At 28.7% G+C, this 13,549-nt stretch overlaps 1 protein-coding gene across 1 annotated transcript in view; it reads left to right on the top strand.

The window, feature by feature from the left end:
- LOC100200722 (G patch domain-containing protein 1) overlaps nt 1–12,824 on the top strand; it is a 36,447-nt gene extending 23,623 nt beyond the window's left edge. Inside the window, exons 8-9 of the mRNA XM_065788310.1 lie at nt 11,061–11,569; nt 11,667–12,824. Of these exons, the coding sequence (XP_065644382.1) occupies nt 11,061–11,569; nt 11,667–12,646 (1,489 nt within the window). The 3' untranslated portion in view covers nt 12,647–12,824. The remainder of the gene's footprint in view (nt 1–11,060; nt 11,570–11,666) is intronic.
- The last annotated feature ends 725 nt before the right edge of the window (nt 12,825–13,549 follow it).

The following is a 13,549-nucleotide window of genomic DNA, read 5'->3' as shown; positions in this document are numbered from 1 at the left end:
TCAAATGTGGATTCATCAAACTTTCATAGCTCATATTTTGAAGCTCTTTTAACAAAAGTTGAAAGAGCTTCAAAAGCCATACTTGTTGTTACATAAAGTTAGAATTATGTAAACTTGTTACGTAAAGTTAGTATTGTGCATGAGCTGCGTTAAAGTTACATAAAAAAACTTATTCAAAACTTAGAATAAAATAGGGTTAGGAATAGCGGGATTTCAGTACCCGGTATTCCGGATACCGAGAATTTTAATTGATCTTATAAATGGAAACAAAATTCAACGTACAAAATTAAATGTGGTTATATGATTGTGGTTTTTACGTGCTGCAATAGTTAAAATAAAATATTAAATAAAACTAGCTGAGATCGGACCTGTAAAAAACGGGTCTTTGTCTATTCCAAACCAAACTTTTCTATACTTTTTCCTTATATATCCCAGCTTTCCGGATCCGTAAAATAGAGGTCTTTACCAAACCTACCATTTCTATACATATCTATTTCACACCGATTATTTATATACCTATTCCTTATTTACTTCAATATTTTTTAGTAAAATAATATATTGTGAAAAAAAACGTTAAAAGCAAACAACTTAACATGCGCACCTTTTTCGCATATGTAAAGCTTATAAGAGACTTGCAATTAGGTTTGTTTTTCTGCTAAATGCATTTCATTGATAGCTCAGTGGTTAAGTGCGCTGTCATCAGTGTTGTTTTGGGGGGTTTAAGACCTCTACTCAGTGTAATAAATTTTGAAATTTTTTAATCTTGCTTATAAATTTTCAGCAAAAAAATAATAATGTAGCAAAAAATCTTAGACCACTAAAACAGTCATAAAAAAAAGTTCATTATTATGAATATGATTAAAAACTCAAGAATAATATTAAACGATAATCTAAATGTTAAGCCAAAAAAATTTAGGATTTTTAAAATTTTGTATTTATTACCAGGGCTGATTTTAAAAGGGGGTTGACGTGTCTTTTTTTTGCTGACTAAAGCCAAAAAAAAATTTTTTGCCCACTAACTTATCTAAAAATAAAAAAAAGATCCTCGTTTTCTGGCATTTGTTGACTGCAAACTATAAATCCAATTTTGCAGGCTCCAATATCCAATATGCCGTAGGCATATTGGATATTCGTAGGGGGGCTAGGCACCCCTATGCCCCCCTCGGGACAGCCCTGTTTATTACAATAGTAATAAATAAATAGTTTTTGTCTTTATTAGAATATATCCCATAAAAATATATTTCATATATCTTTAATAGTAGGAGTTTTTTTTTTTTAATTTAAATAAAATCTTATTTCTATAGAAAAACAAACTATAGTTTGTTTTTCCAGTTTTTTGTGACAAAGTGATGCACATACGCAAAAAAAATTGTGGCTTCTACGATTTATGAAAAAGCCTCGTCTATCATTTTTAATGATCTAAGAAGCAGATAACATAATTTTAGCAATCAGAAATTATCATGAGAGGGGCAAATCTAAAATTTAATTTCAAATTTTCCACTTGGATGAGACAATATGTTTCGTGTTTTTTCAATCTTGTCAATTTTTTTAAATATATTAACATACATACAAATAATCAAAACAAAACAGCTTGAGCAAAAAACATTTGTAATTATTAGAAAATTTCACTTATATTACATACGATCCTCAATCAAAATGTCACACACGTGGATTTTTTTCATTTTATAAACAATATACATAAAGAAACAACATATTTGTTTTCATATATTGTTTATATTGGCATAGTTAAGTGCCAAACCTGCCTATACGACAAAGTTTAAATAAAATTAGTTTTATATTAAAAAACAATTTATATAATGTTTCTTTGCAAACACCAACATACTACACATACAAAATTTTCAAGCCACTAAACCGCACTGAAAGCACTGAACTGCAATTACTTAATTTTTTTGGCTTAGTGGCTTTTGTTAAGAGCTTTTGAATTTTGCGTCAAGTTATCTCATTTCAACATATTCGTTGTATCATCCATACTGCAGCTGTTTTTCAAAAGCCCTTAAAGTAAAAACAATCAGTTTTAATTTTTTTACAAAATAAGCTAGTTTAGATGTCTACAAACGTTATTGAATACATATTTTCAAAGAGTTCTGAAAAAAATCATAAAAATTATTTGTTTCAAAAAACGTTTTACAAAAAGTAAATTCTCCTAATAATTTTTTTTTAAATGCGTTTTTCTGAAAATACGTAATATTTTGTTCACTGGTGTTCAATGACTTCTTGCCACTCTTTTTTTATAACAAACCGAGCTTTTTAAATGATTTTTTTTTTGAAAATTACTACATAATAATTTGCCAATCAGAAACAGCAGCTTATCCAGAAATTTAATACATTTTAAATACAAAATTTAAGCTTTGAAGTGTTTAAGTTTTTCAAAAATTGCTTTGCGAAAAAAATTTAATATTCTTCTTAATAAAGTTTTGGATTATGTGTTAGATAGCTATGATTATGAAAGTGGACTCATTTGTATTAATATACTTGTATTAATATATATACTTAAGGGTAAGTTTACTTGAATTATTAACTTAATAGTTATTTATTCTTTATTTATAGTTTATTTATTTATTGTTTGTTTATATTTATAGTTTATTTTATTTATATTTACTTTATTTATAGTTTTTTTTTTTTTTTTACTTATAAACTTTGTTTATTTATTCATTTTTTAATATCTTTTATTTTTTATATGCTTTTTTTGTTCATTAACAAAATTACTCAATTATTGATAATTATGATGAATTAAATTTTGATATTTTAAAATTTTATTGTAAGCTAAAAAGGTTTTTTAATTTTTTTTTTTTAAAGGGTTGAGGTTTTTACGTGCCATTAATTTAACGAGAATAGATGAAATTTTACAATTTCTTAATGTTTTTAAATCTGGGTGTGTAATAATATTAATACAAGTAAGGGTATTATTAAGTAAGTAAGGGTATTAGTAATGAATAATAAGAGAAGTTGTTTGGAAGCAAAAGACAAAACTAAAAAAGTGTGCAACACTTAACATAAAAAAAAAAATGTGATGCACCTCACTGCAACGTCACCTTACAATGCACCTCACTGCAACGTCACCTTACAATGCACCTCACTGCAACGTCACCTTACAATGCACCTCACTGCAACGTCACCTTACAATGCACCTCACTGCAACGTCACCTTACAATGCACCTCACTGCAACGTCAACAATGCACCTCACTGCAACGTCAACAATGCACCTCACTGCAACGTCACCTTACAATGCACCTCACTGCAACGTCAACAATGCACCTCACTGCAACGTCACCTTACAATGCACCTCACTGCAACGTCACCTTACAATGCACCTCACTGCAACGTCACCTTACAATGCACCTCACTGCAACGTTACCTTACAATGCACCTCACTGCAACTTCAACAATGCACCTCACTGCAACGTCAACACCTCACTGCGTCACCTTACGCAGTGCAGCAAAACAACTTTTACAATACAGTATAGATTTTCATAAAAGTTAATTTAAGTTAGTTTAAGTATTTATCTTAGTAGTATTTTTTCAGTTTTTTGTATTTTATATTTTTATAATATTATTTCCCCCTTTTTTTTTGCTAGTATACCAAAAAACAATGAACCACCTGCCTTGCCATAATGGTTAGCATTATTTACAAAAATACTTTAAATTCTGAATGCTAATTTATTAGGCTCTATTTCTTTAATACATATGTTTTACATTAGACTTCGCCATAAACTTCTAGATCAACCTTTGTATAAAAATATTTCTAAAAACCCCAAAAAAAATTGCTTTTTTTTTTCACCATTATGAATTTTAACATCGTTGTAAAAAAAAAAATTTTAACAGATTTGTTCAATATTTTATAAGCTTTTTAATAATGTATAACATTATGTACCTAGGATTTTTTTTTTTTTAAATATATTCATGTTTTTATAAGAATCCATAAAAAGCTGCTATTTTTCGGCGCACCAAAAGAGTTAAGATATTTTGAAACGGCTGCAGCATATATTTAGCAAAAAAAACTTTTAATTGTCAAAAGAAAGTTTTAAAGTTTTTTCTAGCTACAGTCTTTTTTTTTCTTTTTTTTTGCCTCCACAGCAGCACCTTCTGGAGTAGTAAGACTGTTTTATTAAGTTTTTTCTTTATTAAGTTTCAGACAATTTTTTTTCAGAGCGTCTGCAGCTTATTAGGACTAATTACCTGAGCACATTAATAACATAAGTTATTAATGTGCTCAGTCATAACACGCAATTGTTGCATGTCATGACATTTCAATCATGACATGCAACAAATTTTTTCTCTCGGTGTTTTTATGTTTTTAGAAAAAAATTAGCTTTTTTAAAAACCTTTTCGTTTGTTAAAGTGAATAATATTGTTACATATGTTTTTATATAATCTCTAAAAAACTTTTAAAATATTTAAAAAAGAATAAAAACAAAAGTCACCAGGGGTAGGACTCAAACCACGGCTTATTAGTTCAGATGCTTGGCACGCTATCCACTCAGCCACGCTGGCACGTTGAAAAGGTAAATTTTTAAAACTGTATAATAGTTTTTTTAACGGAAATAAATGCTACAGATTAAAATTAAGGAGAGCTCGATGCTATGCAATTTTTAAGTGAAAGTCAAACTGTAAAACTTAATACATGTTTAAGTAAGTCTTGACATTACTTAATTTGAAATTTATGTATGTTAGATATTTTCATGCACAACTTATATTATAATATGAATATTCAAGATTTCGAGGTGCATTCCAAAGCAAATGATAAAAATTCACAGTGGTTTCATTTTGTGAGAGAAAAACCAGGACAGTGTGCTAAATGTAAATTGTATAAGAGAATAATAACAACACATGGAGGTTTTACAAGCGGTCTTCATACCTATTTAAAAACAATTCATGAAATCAATTTATTGATAAAAGATGTAGATAGCACCACTGTTTTAGGCTCTTCAGAATTTGTATAGAATCGAAACCTTCAGTAACTATAAACAATTTTTTTTAAAGTGATAAAATGATGACTCATTACAAGCTATTTTAGCTAGGATGACTGCATGTGATGGTTTATCATTCAACATCTGTACATCATATGGTATCAGAAAAGGCTTAACAGCCAGAGTATTGTAAGTATTACCACTGATGGCGCTGCAGTTATGACAAAGGTTGGCACGTTAATTGAAGCACATCAGCAGCTATGTTTAGTGCATGGAATTCAGTTGGTTGTTATTAGCATACTCTACAAAAAACCTAATAATGAGGCTAGCTTGCATAATGAAGAAGATGCCAACATTACATCTGTTCCTACACCCAGATTTGAAAAAGAGCAGAATTCTACAGATGACGACTTATTAGTTGATGAAGATTATAAAAATGAAAATGGTTTACTCATAATCTTCAATAAAAATGATGATGATAATTCTTCTTTTCTGGTACATCAGCCAATGTTACCATTAATTTAAAAAGTTCATAAAGTGGTCAAAATATTTTGATCTTGGCCTACAATAAATGACAAAATCTTAAAAAAAATTATATGAAATGTGTGTATGTATGATTAATATATAACTAACATTTTACTTAATTTTGTTTTTCTTTTTTTTATTCTTAAAATAAATAAATTTAGCTTTTTTTAATTGCCAAAACATTTTTTAATTCAAAAATTTATTCATTTGTTTTATTATTAAAAAAATAATAATACCAGAATCCCACGATTAGAAATTTTCAATACCAAAATACTGTTATTGGATTTTTGGTCCAGTATTCCCAACCCTAGTCTAAAATCTTTTTTTTATTGGTAAATTGTATTTACATTTTGAAAAAATACGATGTTAAAGATTCTTTAAAAATCTCTTAAAATCTCAATTTTGAAAACTTTTTGTGGGATATTTTGTAACAAAAATTTTTGACAAATTTTAAGTTTAAGAAAAATGTTTTTATATATTTTTTGAGCACTACTTAGCAAAATTGCCAAAATCTTGGTCTAATATTAGGGATTAAGGGATAGTCATTTAAACCTTATGTTATGCTTTTTGTGGTATTAAATTATGTTTAACTTCAATTTAAAAGTTTGTTTGTCACAATCCATTAGTATTGCATATAATTACAAAATGATTCTAAAATATTCAAATAAAACAACTTCTTTTATACATTTATATCAGTATAATATGACAGAAATAACTGCATGTAACTCTACTCTGCTAGGAAAGTTCTAAGGTTACTTTTATAAATTACAAATACCTTTATAAATAAACAAATAAATTAAAAGCAAGGAAACAGTTAAATAAATAAATGATTTTAGAAAGAAAAAAGCAAAAACAACCAAAGTTGAAAAGTTGAAAAATGGGTTCCTATTTTGGCACTTATAACTTAGTACACACTATAAAAAGTGTGTGCAAAGTTATAAAATGCACATTGAATGTGCCAAAATAGGAACTCTTGTTGCAACTTAAGTAGTAATCAGTGCTTCTATCTTTCACCAGTACTTATCTTTTCATGAGAGTCTTTTTAGGAGCAAACAATTTCAGGATCTCCTTTTGGACCACTTAGTTTTTGGCTTTATCACTTTATTTTACATGGAAGTTACAACCACTTGATGTCAGAGTTACAGCCACTTGATGTCAGAGTTACAGCCACTTGATGTCTGAGTTATAGGCTATTTAAAGCTGCTAAAGATTATTTTTTTAGATTAAAATTTTAAACAAATTTTTTAAATAAATGTTGTATTTTAAATTTAAAATTTTTGTTGATTTTAGATGCTTTTAATAAAACCTTTATTAGGTTTTTTTAATTTACACTTTACAGAATAATCTAAAGTCACTTAAAGGCAACAATTTAAAAGTTGAACTGATTTGTCATATTTATGTACTACTTAAACTTTTTATTTATGTTAAGAATTGAGTTGACAGTTATTCATAGATGTATCACAATCATGGAAAAATATTTACAATTTACTAAGTATCTGCATGTGTTACACTTGTTTTTCAAAAACACCTAACATTATAGCTGCATTTAAAATTATATTTATAATTTTAAATGCAGCTATAATGTTATATTTCTTATATTTCTTATTTATAGTTATATTTCAACTGGTATTATCTAAAGACTGAAAAAATGACAACGTTAAGTACAAATTGCATATTGATAAATTAATGACAGTAAAATATAACTCAAAAATCTTTAGAAATAGTTAGATTAGAAAGCATTAGATTCTCCGGATTGTACTGCAAATCACCTTCATGAAGTAACCTCCAGACCTTTTTCGTGCTTTTGTTATACTATTTTTGATAACAGCATTCAAAGTTTGATTTATATTGATGGAAGCTTTTGCCTTGCTCATCTGATGCCCATGTTCATATTGAATTTATTGAGATGAGTCTGGCGAACTAAAATTATTTATTTAGAACTTTTTATTTTATAATTTTGAAAAAAAAAATAGAATAGGGAATAGGAAAAAAGTATAGTATTAGGGTAAACTTGAGCTTTGCAAATACACCCCACCTTTCAGAGTCTCAAAAATGCAGTTGGATTGGAATTGAGCTTTGAAATCCAGATTTAACAATTATTCTATAACTCTGACAACTGTAAAATCTAATCCCACGAAGTTTAAAAAAATGTTTGGATGCAATCATGTCAAATTACATCAAAAGTTTTCTGGTTCTCAAAATATACAAATAAAGACATTATACCTTTATTGTGAGGAGCACTATTCCTCAAGTTCCATAGCTTGACATGAATTCCTGTGCTGTGCTCGAAGAAAAAAATAAAATTGCAAACTTTGTCTGTGAACTGTGTATTTAGAGTGAATAATTTTGATGTTTTTTTGATGGTTATACAAGTTATAATCTTTCGTCTTCTTGCTGTCAAATGTGCTTCTTACTTAACTTCTTGGATTCAGGCTAGTATTGAATATTTTATTCTCTCTTGATGACTTCTAGTCAAGTCTTCTCCGTGGTCTTCCTGCATTTTCCAATCAAAGCAATTCTTCAGATAACAGACTTCTGTTTACTATTGCTAGAAACCATTGTAAAAAGATTTTGTCTAACGCCAAAGCCCGCTTTTCTATGGTCACAAAATCTCATATTTCATCTCAACAATTAGGCTCTTGAGACTTCTGGAGAACCTTTAACAGTATCTATAATAGGGGTAAATCTTTTATTCCACCTCTTTTGTATGGTTCAAACTTTATCACCTCACCTAAAGACAAAGCCGAATTGTTTGCTAAGAACTTTTCATCAATATTATCTCTTGATTCCACTAGTTGCATTCTACCTGATACCCAACAAACAGAAAGCTTCTGTATCAAAAGTGGTTTCCTGCTTAGACTCTTCTACAGCTTGTGGTCCGGATAGCATACCTGTTATAGTCTTGCAGAAGTGTTCTTTTAAAGCTATTTAACAAATGCTTATCAGAGTCTTGTTTTCCGGCCTGCTGGAAAGCGACATCTGTTATTCCTATTTTCAAAAACTCTGGAGAGCAATCTTACTCGTCTAACTACCGTCCCATTAGTTTTATTCCTATCATAAGCAATGTTTTTGAATCTTTTATTTACAAACACTTAATCTCTCATCTTGGATCTAATAACTTACTTTCTGATCATCAATATGGATTTTGATCTTCCTTTTCTACTGCTGATTTGTTAATGGTAACAGCTGATAGGTTTTATCGTGCATTAGATAGAGGTGGAGGTCATCGCTCTTGACATTTCTTAAGCCTTTGATAAAGTTTGGCATGCTGGTCTTCTCCATAAGGTTTCTTCTTATGGTGTATCAGGTAACATATTTAAGATTATTAAATCTTTTCTTACCAATTGTAGTATAAAGTTTGTCCTCAATGGGCAGCACTCTTCTTCATATCCTGTAATTTCAGGGGTTCCTCAAGGTTCTATCCTTGGCCCTATGCTCTTTTTAATTAACATTAACAATCTTCCAGATATTCTCACATCTAAGGTGGCATTGTTTGCTGATAATACTACTATTTTTTCTTGTCATGATAAGAAGTTAACACTCTCTGATTGCTTGGAGGGGGCATTTGAGCTTGAAAAGGATCTCACTTCTGCTACAGCATGAGGCTCTCAGTGGCTAGCGAACTTTAATTCAGATAAAAGTCAATTTTTTTCAGCTAATCTTTATCGCAACAATTTTCCTATATTTATAAACAGTAATGTGTTTGATGAGTCATCTACCCTTTGTCTTTAAGGAGTAACTCTTACTTCTCATTACAATCCATTGCAAAATTAGTATCTGCTATGATGGTATCTCTTTATCATGCTCGCCACTTTCTTGCTCCAGATTCTATTCTTTATCTCTATAAATTTCAAATCCGTCTTTGTATGGAATGCTGTTGCCATATCTAGGGCAGATCTTCCAATGATACCCTTTCTTTTTTAGACAAGGTGCAAAAATGCATTATAAACATAGTTGGAACTGCTCTTGCAGCCAACCTCCAACCATCATCACATCGTTGCAATGTTGCTTCTCTTTTTTATAAATACTTTAATGGGCACTGCTCTAAAGAGCTAGCATCTCTTGAAAGCGTATCTTTAAAATTTATTCTCGTGTTATTCGTCATTCAATTAAGTTTCATTTGTGACTGTTTCTAAGTGCTCCTAAAATTCTTATTTGTCTAGTTTTTATCCTCGAACATCAATTCTTTGGAATTCGCTTCCTTCAATTTGCTTTCCTGATTCATATAATTTGAAATCTTTTAAGTTTTTTGTCAATCGTTATCTTGCTCTATAAACTTTATTTTTTCTCTTTCAGTAACTTCCAACTCTAATAGTGGTTGCAAGGGTTCAATTAAGTAATCGCGAAACGCAAAATCTGGAAAAATATCTGGTCTTCAAAGTTTTAGTTTATGCAAAACTGTGAAATTTGTTTTTATCAGCAAATTAACTTAGCGAAAGGTTATAAAAAAACAAAAAAAAACAAAAGCAATAAACTTACAACTATGAAAGTAATAACACTTGTAGTCGTATGTTTATTGTTTCTTCTTTTGTTTATTTATAACTTCTTCGCTTACAAATTTAAATTAATTTATCCCCATGAAAACAAAGTTCACGGTTTTTAAACTAAAACTTTTAAGACCAGATATTTTTCTAGATATTGCACGATCGCTTATTTCACCCTTGAGTTGCTTGCAGCCTTGTTGGAAGTGAAGATGTTGGGGAAAAAAAATGAAGTTTTTTCCATGACTTTTTCCTCTAGCATGAAACAAAATTGGATATTTGTATATATTTTTTTGAAGTTCAATAACTTAAAAAATTGACATTCTATGGTGTTTGTTCTTTGTTACCATGCTGTCAATGTTGTTATCTTTTAAAATAAAATTTGTATTGATTTAGATGCTTTTTGTTACTATAGACAAGCTTTTTACATAAGTATTTTACCCCAGTTTTTATCCCAGTTTCCCCTATTTAGTAGAGCACTTATTCGAAAAGAAATAATAAATTAAATTTTTTTAATATTTAATTTTTAGAATTTTAAATTTATTAATATATTTTAAAATAAATTTTAAGCTTTTTGATGGAAAATCATATATAAGCATATATCTCTTATTAGTTATTTTTCCCTTTGTATAGCAATAATTAAACGGGATGGCATTTTAGTATATGTATATTTTAAAAATTGATGAAAAACATTAATGCATATTTTTTAGGAATGCAGTCGTTGATATTTTTTATTTACTTTTTATAACTAAAATCAAGAAATATTTAATAAGTTAATTTATATGAAAACTACTCCAATCAAAAAGTTAAATGAAAACAAAAAATTGCAAAATTTATTTTTATACTTTTATACTTTTTGTGCATTTAAGTTTTTTAATAGCATTAGCATTTTATATCATCACCCAACTGCTTAAGTTGGGCAAATCATAAATTTTGAACTTATATCATCACCCAACTGCTTAAGTTTAGCGAATCATAGATTCGAATCTATATTTATTGAACTTACGCAAAAGTTTGAACTACAAAAGTTTGGTGAATTTGCACTCTGAAGTTCTGTGAGGTTTTTATTACGTAATTTTTTTTTATTTTAAATTTAATTTAATTTTTTGAAATGTATATATTTAGTGCTGTAACTGAATGGGAACGCGAAAGAGAACTTACTGAGTTTGCTAGAGCTGCAATTCTTTATCGGCCCATCTCGTCTTCATTATTAAAAAATAGGTTTACACATGCAACTATGCTTTCGGCAGATGAAAATGGTAAACATAACGAATCAGATAACAGTACCGTAATGAATGATAAAAAGGCAGCTCAGTCAGGAATGTTTGGCTCTCTAACACGTACTGTGGTTGAATGGAGACCGGAGCAGTTATTATGCAAACGGTTCAACATTCCAGATCCTTATCCGAATATGAAAACAAAAGGAATACCTGACCGAATTAAGAAAAAGAATGGCTTCTTCACAGAATCTTCTTTTGAAGAGGGGCTGTTAATGATCAAAAACAAGGCTTCTGATAAAAACCAGCTGGAAGAAGAAAAAGATGAAAACATTGTTGAAGTTATTAAAAGTAAATCGATACTTCAGAAGAAGAAGCTCACTATTGGTCCGTTATCACATCTTAATGATACAAATGGTAAATTGATTTTCTAATTTATGCTCGTACGAACAATTCACTAAAAATTAAATTAATTTCTGTTTTTATTGATGTTGTAATTTTTAATCATTTTTAGACAGCGGTCCAACTATTCCTCAAACTGTACATTCAGAAGAACATTCCGAGGTACCTAGCATTGATATCTTCAAAGCTATTTTTGACAACTCGACTTCTGAGAGTAGTTCCGACGAAGAAGAAAAAGAAAATGTTAAAGGCATGGTAGTAAATGAATCAAAAATTGTAGAAAATAATCCGGAAGTAGTAGAAGTTAAACAGGAATTACTTTCTAAAGATCAAAATTTAAAAATAAATCACGAACATAAATCTTTAACAGCGAATAAATCTATTGAAGCAATAAATACCATCGAGTGTGATAAAGTAAATAACGCAGTTTATAGTGAATCATCTCGAAATCTCAATAATAATAAGTTTTCCAATAGTCGTACCACAAACCAACTTGATTATTCCTTGGACAAAAAAGTGGATAAACCACTTTTTTCTCTGGCATTTCTTAACGAAGACCAACTCGAATGTTCTAACGATTCTTCTAAAGATTCTGTCAAAGTTCAATCTTCTAAATACTCAAAAGAACCTTTTAGTAATCAATCTGAAATTAAAACTAATAAAAAAATAGAAACAAATGAATTTCGTAGATACGATAAAGGAAGGTTTGAAACATCACCATATAAAAAAGATAATAAATCGAATTCTTATTTAGTATCTGGTCGCAATAGCTTCAAAAAACAAGAGGATTCCAAAGATGAATGGGTCGAAAACGACAGTAAAAAATCGAAATCTAAGAGTAAGAAAAAAAAGAAAAAGAAGAGTGGAAAAGATAAAAAGAAAAATGTTTCTAGTGAATCAGACGATGATACCAGATGCATTCGAGAGAAAAAAGTGTCCGATAAATATAAATCGTCGGGGAATCATAAAGACAAAAAATCGTCGTCAAAGCAAGATGATGAGAGTGTGCCAAGTAGTTCTGAAATTTTTAAAAAACTTAAATCTGTTTCAAACACATTAAAGAAACGTGCCTCTGCTGCGGATTTTATGTAGACTTATTATTAGCTGCCAAAAAGTATTTATTTGAAATATTGAATTTTCTTTAATTCTAAAGAAAATTAAATTTTATTTAATAAATCTGTTTTGATTTCCATTTTATAAATTTGTATAAAAATTAATAAAGTATTAGAACACCAATAGCTCATGATTAAAAAGTTGCCAAGAGTTACAATTTAGTGTTTTTCAATATATTTATAAAAAGATGCACTCGAAAATAAATATTAAAAAAAATTTAAAACGTATTATATTGTATTTAAATTGAATATAGAAAATTGTTTTATAGCGAGTTTCCGTAAGAATTAGGCACAAATACAATTTTTAATAGTGATCTGCTCTAAAAAAAAAAAAAATTTTTTTTATAGTGTTACTATTTTATACTAGAAACTTTATTCCAAAATTATTTTAAAAAATATTGATTCTCTAGGTTTTAGAATTCGAAGTTTGACTAAATTTTTAGAAATAATGGCCAAAAGTAGTCGAAAGCATTCTTAGAAAATAAGAATTAGAAACGAAAAAAACTTTATCATCACAATAAAAGCAAATAGTTATTAAATTTTTAAGTTTGCTAGACAACACTGCGTGACATTTTTTGAAGTTAAAAAGTTAAAGACTGCAAAAATATTCTACTTTGATTTTTTTATTTAGGTGAAAATAGTAAAAAACGTTAGTTTAATATTTTTATCATTTACATTGTTTTTTATTTGTAGATAAAACATAAAATCAACTTAACTACAAGTAAAAGTTTTAATTTTTCATCAACATATTTCGGTTACACCTGTGTTATTATTTTTTCGGTATTATTATTTATTCGGTTACACCTGTATTATTATTATTTATTTTTTTTATCGCAAACTGAAGTTTAGCCCTGGAGATGACTTTGAGCAAAACAGAATTTTT

The sequence above is a fragment of the Hydra vulgaris genome, chromosome 01 (genome assembly GCF_038396675.1).
Source record: "Hydra vulgaris chromosome 01, alternate assembly HydraT2T_AEP".
NCBI classification, from domain to species: Eukaryota; Metazoa; Cnidaria; class Hydrozoa; order Anthoathecata; family Hydridae; genus Hydra; species Hydra vulgaris.
The sequence above is the reverse complement of the archived record's forward strand: the minus strand, read 5'-3'. Positions and strand labels throughout refer to the sequence as shown.